We start from the raw sequence: 20,766 nt of genomic DNA on the forward strand, positions 1-20,766 counted from the left end.
CAGAGGCAATAGCAAGTCTGCCCTCAGTCCATAGAATAAAGAGTAGAGCTGCTCCAGGCTAAAACATTCATGGTCTGAGTGAGTTTTGATAGTTTGCTTGTTGGATTCAATTGAAACACAAATACAACTCGCCCCCTTGCTTCGTCCCCCCCACCGCCAAGAGGCTGCTTCGCCACGAGAGGAGCATTCAGCAGCTCAGACATGCCCCCAGTTAGCAGTTAGCTCAAATTCAGTCAGCTTACCCCAGCACTGGCGAGCGAAACATGGGGGGCTGCCCTGCCGTCCACTCTTATCCTGGTGGCGTGGTCTCCTGGCTGTGGGAGGGACGAGATGAAGGTGTGGGTCGTTTTCTTGTTTCTGCCACTTTGACATAATATAATGATAGAAAGGCTACTTATACTGTATAGTGACACTTTGAATTTCCACGACCAATATTAATGGGTGTATATATCGACTGACAAGACCACTCATTTGGAATTTGATTGACATGCTGCATTCGGCTCTGGAGAGAGTTCACTGAGAAGATAACTTACACAAAAAGGTTGGTGTCGACATAATTGGTGCCTCCTACTCCTTGGAGTTAAAACTGAACGTCCAACTTCTTTTCCCATTAAAGCTAGCTAGCCATCCAGTAACAAGTGAGAGCTGTTGTTATAATGGCTTGTCCAACTCGAGTAGTCTACCAGTACACTCTAATCAAAGGTGCAGGCAGGACGAGTGCTGATTGAATAATCACATGGATAGTTTTAGTTAAGATATTGGATAGGACATAGACATGAGTTCAGGAATTTCGTCTGCAATAGCAAGATATGATTTTTGTATCTTTGCAACTTACACTAGATAAGCAGTTCAGATATTTTTCTGTATGGAGCCCCCCCCGCCCCCCCCATGCATTGATGGATGCATGGATGGATGGTTGGATTTACTAATATTATTATTGCCAATGATGCTTTTATTATCATTATTATTCTACGATATCCACTGTTATTTTTGGTAGTTGTAACTTTTTCATAATGCCTACTACTCTCATCACATGAATACTTTCTGTCATATTCATATAATGTGTAGTAACTCTGTAATGCTGTTCTTCTGTACACATGACATCTATTCATCTGTCCATCCGGGGATAGGGATCCTCCTCTGTTGCTCTCCTGAAGGGTTCTTACCTTTTTCTCTGTGAAAGGATTTTTGTGGGGGAGTTTTTCCTGAACCAATGTGAGGTCAAAGGTCAGAGGATGTCATATGTGTACAGATTGTAAAGCCCTCCAAGGAGAATTTGTGATTTGGGGCTATACAAATAAATATAATGTAATTGACTTGAATTGGATGGATGGATGGGTTACCTTGTGACCCCTTGAGGCCAGATCCAGAGCCTGCTGACTGGACAGGTTGGCAGCAGCAGAGTTGTACGGGAGGTTATAGTCTTCATCAGGATACACAGGCACTGACAGTCTGTTGTCAGACCACGTCTCTCTCATAGACTAGACAACAAGAATGGGACAGGATCATTTCAAAATATGAGATTACTTGGATTCTGATAGATTTCCTAGAAGTAAATGTTCATCTGATCCTAGAAACTGTATTTGGAACCCTCTTCATACAACCTGCCGCATGTTTGGTTACCCTGGGTGTGTCTAGGCTGTGGACACGGGCTGATGGGTTGTGCTGTGTGTTGCGAGGGCTGTATATGGAGAGGCAGTGGTTGTGGTTGTGACCGCTGGAGTGGTCGCTGCAGGAGCGGGTCATGGTCTTCTGTGCTCGTCGATCCGTCAGCTGACTGGAACTCCTCTCTCGACAATGTTCACATCTGAGCTGGCTGTGAGAGCAAGACTCTGGTCTACGTAGCCCTGGGAGAAAAGATTAAATGATGCCTTCATTAGTATTAGTACAGTGATGCTAACTGTGTCTTTATTAGTATTAATACAGTGATAACTGTGTCTTTATTAGTTTTAGTACAGGGATGATAACTGTGTCTTTATTAGTATTAGTACAGGGATGATATTCCCTCCTCGCTCCTCAGAGCAGAAATAAGATCTTTGGGACAGTCATCAATATGGCGGCTCAGAACAACTCCTGGTTCAAGTGAGGAGTGAGGAAACGACAATTAGGAGAGTTGGGATGTACCGTTTGTCTCCGAAATCACTCTGAGCACCATATACTGTATATGTCTTGGCTTTTCCCTGATGGTTTCAATAAGTTGCAACATTTCTCACCATAGAGTTGCATTATGGAAGTTTAGTCTCCAATGTGTTTGGAGTGTAAACCTCTTAAGGATCTAACATTCCCTACATCATGATATCTGCTGGACTCAATGGTCTACAAGCGTGATACAAAATCTGCATTTTTCAATGGTGTCCCTCTACTCTTTGGAAGTGCAAAACAAAATCAAGTACAACTTTTGTCAAATGAAAGTAGTAATATAGTATAATAAGGGAGTTATTTCTCAGAAAAACACCCATCTACAAAGAAGTATGCACAATTTGACACAAGTATCTCTGTCGCAAGTGGTTGTAAGATACATTTGATAAAGAAATCCAATCAAAAAGCTGCATACGATTCTGGATATTTATTAAATTATGGTTGAGCTAAAATGTACATGGAAGAAAGCTAAGAAGTGTGCAAGGCAACAGGAGTAAGACACCTCAAATCCAGACAATCATAGGGAGAGCTGGCAATCCAGCCATACCATGAACCTATGTGACTGTGGAAAATGAATAATGACCAAATACATATTTCACCATCAATGCTCCACTGGCTCTTATCCTTTCTCAGTTTGCTGTTTTCCACTGCCTGAGCGATAGCATCATTCAGTTGCTGCTCTGATACCTGTGACACACAGAAGATTGGAATGAATAAGTCAGGGTATGAAAGGATACATATCTTCCAGGTTCATCCTTGTATTTTGGTTTTCTGCTGTATAGATGCTTTCATTCGCTCATACTGTCTGTCTGAACGTATCTCTGTCAGACACATTGTGGTTCATTTTGACTCTTACGCTGCCTAAAATACTCACTCGAGTGCTAGATATGAATTCATCTGCTGTTAAAAATAATCCCCAGGGTACACTATATTTAGTTTGAGTGAAGTTTGCTTAAAACTACAGTTTTTAAAAATGGAAATGTATAATTGTGACCCATTTTCAAATATTTTGCATCTTAAGTAGAAACCAATCGCTTCGACCAACATTGATGCTTTTGGTCTTTTCGTTGTTAACAATGAGAAAAAAGCACTTATTAACATGTGCTTGCTCCATGATAAACTCATATGCTGCACATAGGTCTGTGGCTGAAGGAGATGTCTTCCTGCCTGTCAACAGAGAAAATAACTTTTTGAAAAGTACAAATGAGTTATTGGATTCTATATGGGAACCATTCATTCCAGTTATGGAAAATGTGTTGTGGCTGAGAAAATAAGAAGTGCTTCAGTAATGAGAAGTTGGGTTGTAAACAGGGAGGAGAATATCCACATTTTATCTATCATTTTTAGTTTGAACATTTTTTTATTATCCTTTATAGATTTTATTTACTTCCCTTTTCTCCCACAGTTATGTTTTGGCAAATTTCACAAAATAAATATACTTTTTAAAGGTGAGTCCTACTGTTTACGAAACACATATTAGAGTAGTGGGTTGCAGAGTCAAATGTAGCATGTAGGACACAGATGTCATGTTGACAGTAGTGTCTGGGGATTCTTGGGTTTTAATGACCTGAGGACTGTAACGCTGTGTAGTTGTGTTGTCGCTGTCATATTCTGTTGTGTTGTCTGTCACTCAGTCTCTTGTTCACACCCTCCTTGTGTGTCCTCCTCTTGTGTGATTGGAAGCCCCGCTCTCATTGTTTCCCCCGGAGCCTTGTTGTCCGTCTTCCCCATGTATTTAGTCTGTGCCACTCTGTGTTCTGTACCAGTTCGTCTTACCTGCAATTCCTCAGTGTTTTTGCCTGCTCTTTGACCTGTTTTTCTGTACCAGTGAGTTTTGTCTGCTGATTTTCTGATACCTTTGCCCATGTGACTGACAACTTGCTCCAGGAAAGACATTGTTTTTCCACCAGACTACCAAGTCTTGAGTCTGCTCCTTGTTGTTCCCAGTCCTTAACAAGGAGGAGTTTACGTTCTACATCACACTTCAGAGTTTATACACGCATGCTAAATCAATTTGTTCAAATAAAAGAGTGTTTGTGAAAATTAGAACATATGCTAAACAACAGCATAGTAATTGTGAGAATGTTAGAATGGAGATGTTAGCTTTTAGCTTAAAGCCCTGCTGTTCCTCAGTACAGCTTCAGAGCTAGCATGGATTTACTGTAGATTCAGTCTTGTTTTATGTCAAAATGCTCCTGTAGCAAAAAGATTTCCCCTTGAGGGATTAATAAAGTAACTATCTATCGATGAAGCCACATTAACACGTTCAGGTAAATGAGGTAGAGGCGTTGCATACTTTGGGGTTGGGGTGTCGACTGATGATTACGTGTACTGGACCTGGTGTGCACTGGCTCAGTACGGTGTAGACATCATTCAGCAGCATGTTGTAAACCACAGTGTCATCCATCTCCATGAGCTCATCTCCACATCTAAAGCGAAAGATCAGGAAAAGATGTTGAAAGAAACAAAAAAAGAACACTGAAAAAAGAAAATGAAATGCTGAATGTACTGCAACACTGATTGTCTGCCTAACTCCCACTCAGTGTGTTGAAGAGCAACATGTCAATAAAACCTTTTCAATATGTTGGAAATGTAAAATGTAAATCCATTGTTATGGCACAAAACGATTGTGGACACAACACTGAAACCCAAGTGAGGACATGTGGTACCTTAAAGTGAATTCATGTGCATTATTAATCGGTTGGTCTATAAAATGTCAGAAAAAAACACCTTTAGCCAGTGTCCATCATCACCCGTGGCGCCTGGTGGAAATATTTGTGGGTGTTTCAGTCATCAATTTCAGCAAACATCCCACTATGATTCAATGCATAGAAAAGGTATCAAACACACATTACTACTTTGCAGTTAAATATTTAACATTTATTCCAACACTTTAACATAAGGACATCTTATTCATACAATTCAATATATTAATATACATATTCAGTATAATATGATATATAAATAACTCTGTATCGCTGTTCATCTGTACACATGACATCTATTGCTTCTGTCCATCCGGGGAGAGGGATCCTCCTCTGTTGCTCTCCTGAAGGTTTCTTCCCTTTTTTCCCAGTGAAAGGTTTTTTCTATTATTTGGGTCTTTTTCCTGATCCGATGTGAGGTCCTGGGACAGGGATGTCATATGTGTACAGATTGTAAAGCCCTCTGAGGGGAGTTTGTAATTTGTGATTTTGGGCTATACAAAATAAACCGAATTGAATAAATGACATATAATATAAATATCATAAATATACAATATAAATATCATGAATATCATATTGTATAAATATCATAAATATATTTTAATAAAATATATATATATATATATAATATAAATCACATATATATAATCTAATAGAACATGTTTATATATTAAGATGCCCCTATGAACCTAGTTTGTTGGGGAAACACCCAATCAGTGTGGTGGAGAAACCAGCATGTTTTTATGACAGATTATTTGTAAAGGAATTTTGCTCTTCTGTCCTTCCGAGTGGCAAACATCTCAATGACCTCTCAATGACCTTCTTATTGAATTCAGGAATGTCCGTGACAAGTTTCTTTTCCATGGAGAGCAAAGCCAGAGCATTAAGGCAATCCTGTGTCTTGATGTTTCTCAGGAAGGTCTTGATCCTCTTCAAAGTAGAGAAACACCTCTCGGATTCAGCTGTTGTCATCAGTGATGAGGATCCTGAGAAGACCGTCTCTGTGAAGGTGCTCTGTAGGTTGTTCTCCATGAAACACTGGGACAGAGGCATTGCACCACTACAAGCCTTGAACCCCACTGTTCTCATAGGGTTGTGCTGAGGAGATGCTAGCGGAAGTAGAACCGCTCCATGCATAGGGTTGTGCTGAGGAGGTGCTGGCTCAAGGAGAACCGCTCCTTGGCATGCAACAGGATGCTATCACATACCTGTAAAAGATACATCATCTTACATTTGCAATAAAGCTATTTTGATAAAAGTGATTCTGATTGAACACATGCTTATGTCCAAGTCAAGTATATGCCTACTAAGGTACAGTTACCAGGGTGTCCTCACTTTTTCAGGAGACAGTCGACTATGTTATTGAATATTTGACTACTTCCTGTAATTACCATTAATCTCAATCTAATCTAATAACCGACAGCATGCAGTCCAACAGCCCGTTTTGTACCGTCTTTGATGTGCCTTTAAAAACGCTGGCTGTCTAAAAACAATAAGGTGCTCCTCCAGCACACCGTCTAGGGAGGCCACCAATCCCTTGAAAATGCTAGGGTTGTCTGAGGAGTCAGTCTCATCATGCCCACGCAAGGCCAACTCAAAAGCCCCACAAAACTTCACACAATCAATTATTTTGGAGAAAATGTGCCTGTTTTTATCCACCTCCTCATTGTGTTCCTTCATAGCCATCCTGTGTCCATCATCCATCTGGGTAGCAAAGTATCTGTCCATGCTGGATCTGTCTCCGTTGATTTATAAAGCAAGCATGGAAAGCAAAATACGGCATTAGCACGACTGCACCCAGCTAGCCAGACCTTCCTGGTGTACCAGTGTCTACAGAATCTTCCAAACCTTCCTGGTGTACCAGTGTCTACAGAAGCTTCCAAACCTTCCTGGTGTGCCAGTCTCTATGGAAACTTCCAAACCTTCCTGGTGTACCAGTCTCTACAGAATCTTCCAAACCTTCCGGGTGTACCAGTCTCTACAGAATCTTCCAAACCTTCCGGGTGTACCAGTCTCTATAGAATCTTCCAAACCTTCCTGGTGTACCAGTGTCTACGGAAGCTTCCAAACCTTCCTGGTGTACCAGTCTATAGAATCTTCCAAACCTTCCTGGTGTGCCGGTCTCTATGGAAGCTTCCAAACCTTCCTGGTGTACCAGTCTCTATAGAATCTTCCAAACCTTCCTGGTGTGCCGATCTCTATGGAAGCTTCCAAACCTTCCTGGTGTACCAATCTCTACAGAAGCTTCCAAACCTTCCTGGTGTGCCAGTCTCTATGGAAGCTTCCAAACCGTCCTGGTGTACCAGTCTCTACAGAATCTTCCAAACCTTCCAGGTGTACCAGTCTCTACATAATCTTCCAAACATTCTGGGTGTACCAGTCTCTACAGAAGCTGCATGTGCTGCTTCCCTTTCACTCTAGCCTGTTGTCTGTTGTCTTCTTGTGAGGTCCGGTTGATCTGGACCCAGTTGTTTTACCTGTAGTTTCTCCACCAAAGTTCTTCTCTCAAACAGGTCTTGGAGGAGAGATTTTACCGAGTTAGGATTGGGTCTTCTTGGAAGAGTAGTGCTTGTGCTTGTCATTGCCATGTCATTAAAATGACGCCTCACGAGACTGGCCCTGACGAGAACGCGCAGCAAGTTGAATCTATTTTAGGATGGTGATTGGCTAAATTGTCACTCATTTATATCAGAAATTGGCTAAACTGTGGCCCCAAGGCAGCTGAGACATGCAGACAAGCGGAGGGGACTTGCAGGAAAAGCATACAGTATATTTTGCACAGATATCCTATTTTACAAATATTACTGGGTATATTCCATATTTCCAAAACACAAATATTGACAATTAATTTATTAATATAATTATAATAATTTGTAATTCATTTCTTTAATATTTCCTTTTTTTTGTGGCTCAACGTGGGGTCAGGACCAATAGCCCGCTTGAGGATCAGCACATCATACCACCACACTGGCTCTGCAGGGCCAGCGTGGACCTCCCAGCAGCAGGTAGCACACAAACACTGGAGCTGTACCAACACCTCTGCTTCCTCTGCTCCAGGTGCTGCCAGAAAGCCGCTAACAAAGTCAGCTTGCTACACGTAGTTGTAGCAATGGGTAGTTAACTTAATGATCTGTCAGGCAGTATATTTGACAAATGATACATACAGTACATTATTTAAAAACATACTCCTAAAGTTTTGTGTCCTATTGAAGTCACACAAAACATATAAAAGAAATATTTTAATAAAGTCTTTGTATTTTTTATATAAAAATCCAATCTCTACCGTCAAGCATATTTTCTCCTTGTAAAACTATGTATGTATGATGTGTGCTTATGTAAGCCATTAACAACCAGTTTCAACCAATAATATCATGACATCTAACCATCACTCAATCTGCAACTTTTAGCATCAAGGGAGCCCCCACCCCACACACACTTTTTTAGCGGCCCAATCAAATGCAAAGGATATGATTCACTTCCCACTGCACACATTTTCCTTTTCCCTGGGAAATGGGATCTCATACACTGTGTTACTGACCAACTTACTGTACACACTTAATTACAGTAGAGACATTTTTGTACTGTTGTAATGTATGCTTACCGCAGTCTACCGTCCATGTGAGCCACAGATCCGGGAGAGAGGGTGTGGATGTAGATCCCTGGGCACCCAGCACCAGATGGAACACAGCATAATCCAATACCCAGACCAACACCAGCCTCTGGGAAATTACATATGCATTTATAAATGTTTATTATAATATGATTAATAATTTAAGGTTTAATTTCAAAAGAGATTTAACATTTAGACCCCAACAAACCACAGCAAATCCTTGGAAATCTGACTTTTAGAGCTGAAACTAATGCTTTCATTATTGACCGATCAATCAATCATTTAGTTTGTAAAATGTAAAAACAATAATGACTAATGGCCATCATATAAATTACCAAAGCCTGGATTGATGTCTAAAAATCGAACACAATCAATGTATCACTCCATACCAATTTTAATAAAAATTATAATAATAATAATAATGTATCCTTTATTGATCCCTTTATTTGGGAAATTCTTCTCTGCATTTGACCCATCCTTAGTTATTAAGGAGCAGTGGGCTGAAGCGACCAGGGAGCAACTTGGGGTTCAGTGTCACATAGTTTACCATAGTGAGGAGTGTGAGGACCTTTGTGAAGACTGACCTGTGCAACAGAAAGCCTGAATCTCAACATGGAAATATATGGTTGTTTACCAGGACACTATACCCAAACAATGCTATTGGTTGCATTATAGCAAATGCAGGATCCATATTTTGGCAATTTTTGTAAAATCTTAAAATCGCTTATTTTTTCCAGTAACAGTAACAAAAGCCAAACCTAATAAACTTACTGAATGCCATCCATCCATCCATTCATTTTCATCCACTTATCTGGGATCGGGTTGTGGTGACAGCAGGCCCAGCATGCTGACCCAGACTTCCCTCTCACCCGCAACACTTTCCAGCTCATTCTGGAGGATCCCAAGGCGTTCCCAGGCCAGCTGGGAGATATAAACTCTCCAACGAGTTCTCCTACCACTTGGCTGTATGCGAACGACCTCAGCTGACTCATTTCGACACGGAGGAGTAGCACATCAACTCCAAGTTCCCTCCTGATGTCCGAGCTCCTTACCCTATCTCTAAGGCTGAGCCCGCCACCCTACGTAGGAAAGTCATTTCGGCCACTTGTATCCTAGACCTCGTTTTTTCGGTCAAGACCCAGAGTATGTGACCATAGGTGAGGGTTGGAATGTAGACCGCCCAGTAAATTGAGAGCTTCACCTTCCAGCTCAGTTCCTTCTTCAGCAAGACGGGTTGAGTGTGAAGCAGCATTGTCAAATGCAAACAGCAAAGAGGCGATCCCGAGACGCAGGAACCCGACGGTCTCCACCCCCCGGCTGCGCCTAGATATCCTGTTCGTGAAAGTCACGAACAGGACCGGAGATAAAGGGCAACCCTGGCCAACACCCACCGGGAACGTGTCTGACTTAATGCCGAGAATACAAACACAGCTCTTACTGCAGGCGTACAGATACCGGATGGCCCGTTACAGGTCCTGCACCCGATACTCCCGCAGCACCCCCCAGAAACCCCATAGGGATCAAGTTGAAAGCCTTCTCCAAGTTCACCAAGCACATGGAGATTGGTTTGGCAAACTCCCAGGACCGCTCCAGTAGGGTAAAGATCTGGTCCACTGTTTTTTTCCCACCCCCCGCCAGGTTTCTCTGTCATTGCCCACGTGAACTTTGAAGGCTGGATACTTTGAACTGCAGTTCGGTGCAAAAGCACAAACAACAGTCAGAGCCTTACTCCCCGCAGGCGCAAGGAGGCGACCCTCTCGTTCTTCGGGGGAAAAGTCCAACACGACGGCGCTCAGCGGGGGGCTCGTGAATATCACCACTCCCGCCCGATGCCTCTCACCCTGGGCAACTCCAGAAAAGGACAAAGTCCAACCCTTCTCCAGGAGCTTGGTTCCAGAGCCAGTGATGTGTGTGGAGGTGAGCCCAACTAGCTGGTACCACTCCACCTCCTGCACCAGCTCTGGCTCTTTCCCCGCTAGCGAGGTGACCACGTCCCTAGAGCTAGTCTATGCTGCCGGCGATCGGCTCACCCCTTGCCCAGGCCCCTTGCCCAGGCCCACTCCCCAGTCTATATAGCACCCGACCCCGATGCTTGTCCCTGCGGATGGTGAGTCCACAGGGTGGTTGCTCCATGTTGTCGCTTTGGGCCGTATGTAAATGTATGTATTTAGGTTGATTCTGTTTTGTTATGCATGTGTGCAAGGTAAGTACGATGTTATACTATTAAAAGGTGTTTCTAGCTGAATAAAGCTTTGAAGGGATGGCTTGTGTAACTTAACATATTTAAGGAAGTAAATAGTTTCACCTGCACTCACGGTGCAAACTAGATCCTGCTGATTGGAGGCTGGATTTAACGAGATGCTTTTGGCTGTTACAAGGGGAAAATAACATTACTGTGTAGCTGTGTACACGTGAGGTTATGTTAATCTAAGTTACCTTTGTTCAGTTAAGTTAACCTTTTGTTTAGTTTATTTATATAGTTTGTATATAGGTTTGGTTCACGTGTAAGAGCTATTTATTTATGTAAATAAACATCTTTGGTTTCTGGACAAAGTATCTCATGTCTGCATCCTACCACTTTCCAAGCCAGAGGAAACTTTTGGTATCTTTAAATGATAAAATACAAAAACGATTTTAAAGATAAATTAATGGATGTTTCTCAAGGTCATAGAAGGATCCTTCAATGGTTTTCAAAAATGGTACGTCATTGAATTCCCCAAAGAACAGTCAAGGATTGTTCACAGGATTTTCAAGGATGCACGTGTTTTGTGCAACGTCATGGCACAGCAGTGCAACGAGGATGAGAAAACAACGCTCTTCACCAGGCTCCAAAGCTGAGATAACAGGGAGTTTGCCCACTTTGCGTCGGCTATGTTTCTGTTTGCCAACATTAGTTTACTAAATAATAATTGAGTTTGCTTAATGATTCATAGCAATGATAGCTAAACTAAATAATATTGGTCTGGTTCAGTAGGTCACAGCCTAACAAACTGACACTCAGTAATCATTCTTGCTGTCTCTAATCTATTATAGATATGAATCACTCACAGCGCTAACTTACTCAGTGCATAGCTAGATAATGGTGTCAAGCCTGTGGCAGGCATCAGGAAAGTGGCAGTGACTCGCTAGACTGTTCTAATGTGTGCTCTTTCAATGCTTGGAAGGAGTCTTGCCTCGCCCCTGTAGGACCCAGTAGGGAAGGATCCCTCCCCCTCCTGTGTCTGACCTTTTTGCAGAATGATCTCCATCATGATGCGGTCTCTGGGCTCAGCTGGTTGACCCGGGACACTCGGTGTGTTACTGCAGGTGTTGTTCAGGTAGTTGTAGTCTCCCATGTCAGCACTGGCCCTGGACATGCCTGTGGTGGAGCTGAGGGAGCTTGACCTGCATAGCTGGGCTACCTGCGACTGCCCACACAGCACCCCGACACGCAGGCTTGTCCTCACCACCAGAGTCAGCAGGCCCTTTTTGATTTGCTGCACAAAGACATTGAATATTTAAAATGCTAAATGTTTGTAGCTGTCTGGCAGAATTTGATCTTTGGGCCCCTATTATTCTCCCACACCCACCGAAAACTGATTATAATAAGTTGATGAAGTAATCTGTAAGAATATTTTTGTGTGTCGTCCTAATAAAGTTATTTCAGTATTAAAACGTAAGACATTTTAACCAAAGTCATAGTTATCTGATAATAACTATTAGTAAACACTTTTAAAAAACGGCTTCAGGAAGGAGTGGGCTGTAACTTCTTTAGCCAGCCAAATAGAAAATTATCAAATAGGAAAGAGCCTGGTCTTTTTTGGGCCAACACATTTCAGCACAGAGCCCTCATCAGGGTGGTTAAGAGAAGGGGAAAAAGCACAGCGTATACACAAATACAACATGACTCAATCTTCACCCAGTGAGCACTATACGCACTAGACACACCCGAAAGGTAAAAAAAACATATACAAGTAATATAAAATATAAAAGTGTGCAACATTTTATACTCGGAGCCCTTTTATGCAAGTGGAATTGCAAAACTCACAACTCTTTATATTTAGCGACATACATTGTTTTCTTTTTCATGTATTTAATGTATTCATTTCCCTTCACTTGTTTGTTTTGTCTTTCCACTGGTCTGCCCTCCACATGCATGCACACACTCTGTATACGTTAAACAGTGTCAGAATAAGTATTTGCATGCCTTATTTACATCAAAGTAGTAATACCTGTGTTAAAATAGTCTGTTACAAGTAAAAGTTCAACATTTAAAGTATTACTTGAGCAAAAGTACATACATATTATACAACAGGAGAGCTTCCCTGAGTAAAAGGCATACTAGACTATAAGATCCATCCAAGGAACAGAGAGCGTATATAAATAAATAAATGTTTATATAAAGTCCATATTTTATTAGTCATATTGCTAATTGCTTACATACATACAATTTGCTGCAGTGAAGCGCCTGGGGACCAATTGGGGGACGCTTCAACATGCAACTATGGGGAGAGCAGGGATCGAACCGGGTACCTTGTGGTTACAGGACAACCACTCTCCCCATGAGCTACAGAGCTAAGTAATATACATTAAGAGTTTATTGTGATTTAATAACCAAAAAGTAATATGTAATGTTACAAAGGTGTGTGTGTAATAACTTGGGTTGCAGATGATTGTGCAATATAGTGTTTTGTTTTGAGAAGGGGAATTGTTGAGGCTAGTGAATCGGGCAATCCGGCAACTTTTTATACACTGCAGGGACACTGTCCTCGTCTGTACATGCGGGGCTACTTGTGGTTCCTAGAGTCCTAAAAAGTAGGATGGGAGCCAGAGCCTTCAGTTATCAAGCTCCTCTTTTATGGAACCAGCTTCCACTTTCAGTCCGGGAGGCAGACACAGTCACCTCATTCAAGAATAGACTTAAGACTTTCCTCTTTAATAGTGCTTATAGTTAGGGTTAAATCAGGTTTGCCCTGGTCCAGCCCTTAGATCTGCTGCTATAGGCTTATAGGCTGCTGGGGGATGTTTTAGGATACACTGAGCACCTCTCTCCTCTTCTCTCTCCTTGACAAATGTACTGTATGTCTCTTCATTGCACATTACTAACTCTACTTATTCCCCAGCAACTTTATGCTTTCTCGCTACACAGGGTCTATTGGACCTGGTTGTGTCCGAAGCTGGTCCTGGGTCCTGCCTCCTTACCCATGCTTCCTGCAACCAGCCCCTGGCCTGGGCCTGGCCTCCTCAATGGCCCTGCCTCCTTCTTTGTGCCTCAAGGGCCTGGCATCATTGGTCTGGCCTCTTTTTATCCTTCCTGGTGGGCCGGCCTGCTGCCTCCGTGGCCCTGCCTGCTGCCATGGCCCTGCTGATGCCCCCCCTTCTCTCTTCCTCCTTCTGTTTCATGGATTGTGGAGGTCTGGATCGTGGTCCATGTCTACTACTCATTATTCATAATATCTGTCATATTCATTGAATGTGTTGTAACTCTGTTCATCTGTAGACCTGACATATATTGCTTCTGTCCATCAGGGGAGAGGGATCCTCCTCTGTTGCTCTCCTGAAGGTTGCTTCCCTTTTTTCCCTGTGAAGTTTTTCCTGATCCGATGTGAGATCAAAGGTCAGGGATGTCGTATGTGTACAGATTGTAAAGCCCTCTGAGGGGAGTTTGTGCTTTTGGGCTAGCCAAAATAAATTGAATTGAAATAAGAAAAGATAATGTATGTATTAATTATTAATTATTAATAAAATATTGTTATTGTGCAAAAACTACAAATCTATTTTAACAACAAAAATAACCAGACTGACCTCTTAAATACAACAAAAAGAAAATGTTTCATTGAGTGTTTGGTCTAACTACTGGCTAAGTTACAGCTCTTTTATTGGAGCTTCTGTGTTTAGTGGTCCTGTCCTTTATGAAGCAGCATGGCAGACTCCTCCAGAAGGTTGGTCACTTTAGCCAAGTGTTTTACTCATTTTTAGATGAACAAATTGGGTCCTGTAGGTTGCTAAACCAGTACTGTTATTAGGATCACAATGAAGTAGCCTTACTTTAAACTTGTGTAGGGCTTCATCGTGAGTCAGACCATGTAGTGACTCTCCATTCAGCTCCAAGATCTCATCACCTGTGCAGACACAGAAACAGAAGTTATGAGAGCATTAAAGGCGACTCAGCGACATGTCAACTGACATAGTTTAGAAAACTGAATCGTCGGGGCGGTGGAAAAGGCACTTTGAGGAACTCCTAGACCTTGAGAGTGGTTGCACCCATATCCCTGACGGAGGCCGCTAAGGTAGTCAAAAAGCTCCTTGGTGGCAAGGTGCCGGGGGTGGATGAGAGCCGCCCTGAGATGCTGAAGATTCTGGACATTGCCGGGCTGTCTTGGCTGACAATGACGCATCGGGGTCAGGAACAGTGCCGGGGTGGTGGTTCACATTTTCGAAAAAGAGGTACCGTGTGTGTCAGGATCCCTGTCTGACCCATTGTGTTTACCTCTGTTTTCCCAAGTCTCCTTACCTCATGTGTCTGTCATCCCGTTTTTTTTTGTGTTGCCATGTGCTTGTTGTCCTACCTCCAGACACTGCCCATGGCCACACACCCGAGCGGTGCACACCTGTGGCCTGTTGACTCGTCACCAGCTCCTTATCAACGCTGGTCCTGCAGGCCTGGGTTGTCAGTCTGTTACGTCTTCTGCCCCGGTAGTCTCCACTGCCGCTCTGAGAAGTTCTCTGCTGTCAGTGTTCGTGTCGAGTCCCGTGGCTTGACACGGGACTCGGACTGCCGGCAGGTGTTCAACCACCAGCTCCAGACCTTTGCTTAGGACCAGTCCAAGGTTTCGTACGTGGTTGGGTTACTACGGGGAAGAGCTTTGGACTGAGCCACAAATACGCTGGGCATTGATCAGCCCAGTTCCATGGGTTACGTGACTTTTGTGAAGGATCTGCGGAGGGTTTTCGATCACCCAGCGGACTCCGAGGACGCAGCTCAGTGCCTTCTCCACCTACGACTGGGCAAAGCGAGTGTTCTTTATGAACTGTCACGTTCGGGCTGGATAATTGAATACAGGAAAGACAACGTGAGCGGAACTACAAGTCCCAGGAAGCGTCGCCCGTGACGTCATCTTTTCCCAACTTCCACCCGTGTGTCCCTGAGTCAGACTATCAGGGTGAGCGCATAGGTCCTCATCTCCAAGGCCGCTGCCCTCTTCCACCTCGGAGGTGGAGCCTATGCAGCTCGGCCGTGCTCGTCTCTCGAATTGGGGCTTCCAATTCCTCGTGGACTGGGAGGGATATGATCCAGAGGAACGCTCATGGGTGCCCCGTTCGAGGATCGTTGACCCCACTCTAGTCCAGGATTTTCGCCGGCTGCATCCAGAGAAGATGGGACAGTGTGTGCTCGAACTATCGGGGTATCACACTACGCAGCCTTGTGCCAGGGTGCTGGAAAGGAGGCTCCGACTGTTTGTCGAACCTCAGATGTCTGAGGAGCAGTGCAAATTCCGTCCCGATCATGGAACAGTGGACCAGCTTTTTACCCTCGCAAGACTGCTGGAGGGGTCTTGGAGTTATGGTAAGGAGATGAGTGTCCTCCGTATGGCGTAGGGGGGGCAGGCTCAGCCTTAGAGATGGGGTGAGGAGATGAGTTTCCTCCCTAGGGAGGCCGGGCTCAGCCTTAGAGATAGGGTAAGGAGATGAGTTTCCTCCCTAGGGAGGCCGGGCTCAGCTTTATGCTGCGTTCACATCAAAGGCACATTTTCACCGGGCGGTGTGAATAGCGCGAAGCGAAAGATTCACCTCATTCGCCAAATTCGCCCGGCATCACTGACGTGGTGCCGTTGTTGAATCAAACTGGCTGCTGCTACTCTAGTAGCACTGGAAGCGTCAGTTATCCAGACGTAGCTGTGTGTGCCTACGGATGATGTTATGAACCCAAACACAAAGGCTTTTGATTTCTCCATGCACTCTCAGTGATTCCATATATTTTTGTAAATAAGTGAAAAGAAATGTGTTTTACAATAATTGGTAATAGAGACTAGCCGGGTGACAATTACAGAAAAAATACTGTGACAATTACACTTGTCCTAAGGTGAATGTATGAGCGTCATGGAAGTTGTCCCTTACCCTCCTGCAGCCTTCCATCAGCAGCTGCTGCTCCTCCTGGGAAAATGGTCTTGACATAGATTCCCATTGGTCCATACATGCTGTCCCTCCCGCCCACTATACTGAAGCCCAGACCCTGGGAACAGCAGCAGAATATTATTAATAGCCTTACCACTGATTCACATCAACAACAATATAATCACAATCCTAATTGGAATCCTAATCATAAACATAGGAACAGTTTCACATATTGACCAATACTGGTATGTAATTGATGCAGAAGTAAACTAGAACACTAGTTGAGTGTGAAAGTTCCTTCTTGACCTGGGAAACAGTAGTTTGTGTAAAGAATAGAATATGATGGAGTTTGCACTCAATCACACAAAGCAGTGTAAAGACATTTACTATAAAACAGATTGAAGTATAAAAAAAACAACTAGAGACACTATTTGGTTCTCACACAAATGTTTACAATCAAAGTGTATTGCTGTATTGAAGTGACCCAGTTGATTAACCAAGAAAAGAAATGAAATAAGTAATAGGGTAAACTGCTTGCAGTTAACAGTTTAGGAGCATGAAATAAATATGTGTTGACGAGCTGAAGGGAAAGAAGACCTCTGGGAACACTGGCTCACAATATGATAGAACATTCAGAGATGAATTAAAGCGACAGCTGTGTTGGTGGTGGTGGTGGATGGCTCCTACCTTGCCATGGCCCTTCATTAGCACAACATTACAGATTATGAAGGCTTGCATGTTGCTGCAGGAGTGTACTAGCTGGGCAGAGCTGAGAGAGCGAGGCTGGAGAGGAGCAGTATGAAACACACACAGCAGGGAATTATGTCATGGTTCAATTATTTCCTTTACTCCCAGTAATTAGTAGCACTTTAAACCTTTGTTCTACCACCTACACATCACTGTAAGAATCACAGATCGTCCTTAATGACTGAGAGAACCTCTGTCCTCTTGACTATTCTCTTTAACCAGCAAACTGATCTGAGTGCTGTGAGTTTCCTGCTCCAGTCGTGGCTGGAATAATACTGACTTCATATTACAGAAACTACTCTCTGCTAGTAGAAATAGTGACTGGCCCCAGATATGCTGTAGGTTTATTTGATAAAATACCAACTTCTTTAAGAACAAGCATACTTGTTGAAAGCAAAAAGAAACAAACCAATACTTAAATCACAGAAGGTCTGAGGACTCACCTCATAGACCTGCTCATGTCATGCATTGACTCTAGCAGCACTTTTAATGGCTCAAACCAAACCAATGGTCACACACTAAACTTGGAGATGGAAAGTATCAACTTTACTGAAGTATAGACCGCAGAGAATGAAGTAGCTTTGCTTGTCAAGTTTACTTATTTAACCAAACAAAAATGGACATATATATACAACTTAGTTTGTATCAGTTTAGGCATTGGTTTTCTGCCTCTGCTTAATTGTAGCCTTGCTGTCTTTGTCTTCTTTATATGATTAGCACAAATTAACAAAATGGCTGCATGGTCACCATGCGTGTTGTGATCTTTCATGCATTCTGTTTAGAATATCATAAAAATACTTGTGGAGTGGTGTGAGGAACCTCCAGCTGCTGGGACAGAGACTTCCTGTTTCCATAGAAACCAGCATTCCCATGAGGATGAGTGGTGTACAGTTTTGGGGTCTTCATGATGATGCTGTCCAGATCCCCAATCCAGTAAGGATGAACACCTGGTTATACACAGGTGTCATCGGGATGAACATCAAGTTTATAGTCAATCAATTATTCGGTAGAAAAAAGCAGCATTTACACCATCATTGATGTTGACCTAGTTTTTTATTATAATACTTGAAAGAATTAAGTTACCAGCCACGACAGTTATTATTTTCCCTTTGCCTGCGTGCATGTCGTCATGTCAAAAATCCGGTTGCAGGAACTACCATAGGAACACAGGATCGCTCTCTGTTTGTTGACAGATTTTGGGATCACACAAGTGTCAAATCAGGCTGGAGGCGCAAAGTGGGGGGATCAATGAACCCTTTACCTCTTCCTACCCCTCTACAGTGCAAACAGACAAGTACCTTTAACCTCCTCTGTGGTAGTTCCCATGTCCAGGACCATAATGTGTCATGATTACTCATAAGGTGAAACAATACCAGCCACGCAGTCAGTTAACACAATAAGAAGAACATCCGACCCGTCCAAGTGCTAAATGAACTATACTTCTGTATTTCCCTCTCTAGTCTTCCGACCACTTAAGGCTCTTTAACACTAGTCAAGTCATCATTCACCCATTCACACCCATTCGTACACTGATGGGAGGAGCTACCATGCAAGGTGCCACCTGCCCATCAGGACTTACGAACATTCACACACTGATGGGAGGAGCTACCATGCAAGGAGCCACCTGTCCATCAGGACTAACTTTTATATTTAATGCCAGCCTATATGTAGCGCTGTTGAAATTGTGTACCAAAGGCTATTGTCCATGCCGTGATGAAAACCAATCCTTCCGACTGTGGTAGTGTGGCAACCAAAAGTAAAGCGATGTATTGGATTACAGTGTAGAGGAGTTTCCTCATTACTGAGTTATACTTTGTGTCACGATAAATATACACTGACATTTACAATCCATTCATTCCAATTTCAAGTGCACCACATTTTCCATAAGCAGAGTGGCTTCCTGTATCTAAAAGGATAATACTCTCTGGCCTCACACCTCCCTGAAGACAATAAACGTATTAGAAGAGATTTTCCCATCACCGTCTCTCCATCGTCTGTCTTACTTTACACTCTAAAAGCTTTAGCTGCAGAACAGCAGGCTTGAGTTAATGGTTCTCACTCCTCTTGGTGGATTAGAGGTGATTGTTAATTGTACTGAAAATGGTATAAAACACACTGGTTGAGTGGGAGCGTGTCCTGTTGCTGGCCATCTGTCCTGGTGGGCTCTGCTCAGGCTCCTCTGTGTCCCAGCACCTCTGTTCATTCACCTCTGGGATAGAGAACTAAACACACATGTATGTCAAAGGGACATAAACTAATTTCAATGTGAAATAAGATAAAGTTTTAATGATGGCATATATAAATATAACAGTTTGTAAGAGTAGTTTACCTTGAGGTGGTTGTTGTTGGCAAGATGTTCTTCATCTCTGTATCCAGGCAATGACTGAGGTTCCGATGGGGATATGAGAGCCGGACGCGATAGGTTTGCAGTCAGACTTTGTGAATGTAGAATGTCCTCACATGTGGAAGTGTCCTAAAGTACACAAAAACACAAGTGAAGAGAAACATTTCAACTTTGGCACAACATGAGGCATGCCAATGAGAGAATGTACCTGTAATGTCTACTTCAGTAATTCAGTAGTTCCAATTGTCCTGCTTGTACAGTACAAAGCAGTGCAGTGCTAAACCCTGCTTTGTACTGTAGAGTTTTAATAGTTTTTATCTTTACTTGCATGTCTATATCAATGTCTATGTTTAAAGTATAATGCACAAGGGATATTATGAAGAATAGTATGAACAGTGTATTAGGAAAACAGAAGAAAGTCACTGTATGTTTATTATAACTGTAAGATGATGTATGAATGAAATGTATTGATTATGGGAGGCGTAGTTAAAAAGGAGGTTTCCCTTGGAGATTGTAAAAACAGCTGATTCCAGGCGGAAACTATTTTGTTACGCAACACTGGAAGTAGGGGAACTATTTCAGCGTGGGACTGTTTAGATTAGCGGAAGCCTCACCTCGTGAAGCGATTAGCCAGTAGCATGAAGTGTTGCTGAACAGTATTTGCATGCTACCGAACCAATGGAGGCCATAAGCCCAATGTTTGAAGGGTACTTAACCCACGGAAAATATTTGTGCGGGGTGATATTGTCCTTCTGCGTGGACGAGAGAGACAGATAACTAGTTAGCAGAATAGCTGCTTATAGCCTGTGGAATCTCGGACATGTGGACACCCCTCGATCGAGGACCATATATGTTGTTGATCATCTTTATCATTAAATACTTTTTATTATAAATCATTGGATTTTGGACTTTCTCTCCGCCCGAATCCCCCAAGGTTTTTTTAACTTAACACTACAAAGACCACGCCATATGGGTAAGGAGCTAAGGTACTTGTATTTGAAATAGCTGCAGGATGCAGGAAAGACTGGTTAAGGGTCATGTTCGGTTTGATAATAGGGAGTCGAGGAGAGGGATGAACGAGGTCTTCATTATGTGGTGGGAGTCTGGAGGTTCAGCTCGTAGTCTCA

The 20,766-nt window shown here is 43.0% G+C and overlaps 1 protein-coding gene across 1 annotated transcript in view; it reads right to left on the bottom strand.

Annotated features, from left to right (window-relative positions):
- The window catches only part of il16 (interleukin 16), a 45,842-nt gene that overhangs the window by 14,991 nt on the left and 10,085 nt on the right, over window positions 1-20,766 (bottom strand). The window contains 13 exon segments of the mRNA XM_034562691.1: window positions 243-314; window positions 1,344-1,481; window positions 1,624-1,847; window positions 2,739-2,826; window positions 4,436-4,568; window positions 8,446-8,563; window positions 11,681-11,930; window positions 14,482-14,555; window positions 16,552-16,666; window positions 17,236-17,331; window positions 18,094-18,242; window positions 19,412-19,517; window positions 19,625-19,768. Coding sequence (XP_034418582.1) covers window positions 243-314; window positions 1,344-1,481; window positions 1,624-1,847; window positions 2,739-2,826; window positions 4,436-4,568; window positions 8,446-8,563; window positions 11,681-11,930; window positions 14,482-14,555; window positions 16,552-16,666; window positions 17,236-17,331; window positions 18,094-18,242; window positions 19,412-19,517; window positions 19,625-19,768 — 1,707 coding nt within the window.

Source organism: Cyclopterus lumpus, chromosome 3 (assembly GCF_009769545.1).
Source record: "Cyclopterus lumpus isolate fCycLum1 chromosome 3, fCycLum1.pri, whole genome shotgun sequence".
NCBI classification, from domain to species: Eukaryota; Metazoa; Chordata; class Actinopteri; order Perciformes; family Cyclopteridae; genus Cyclopterus; species Cyclopterus lumpus.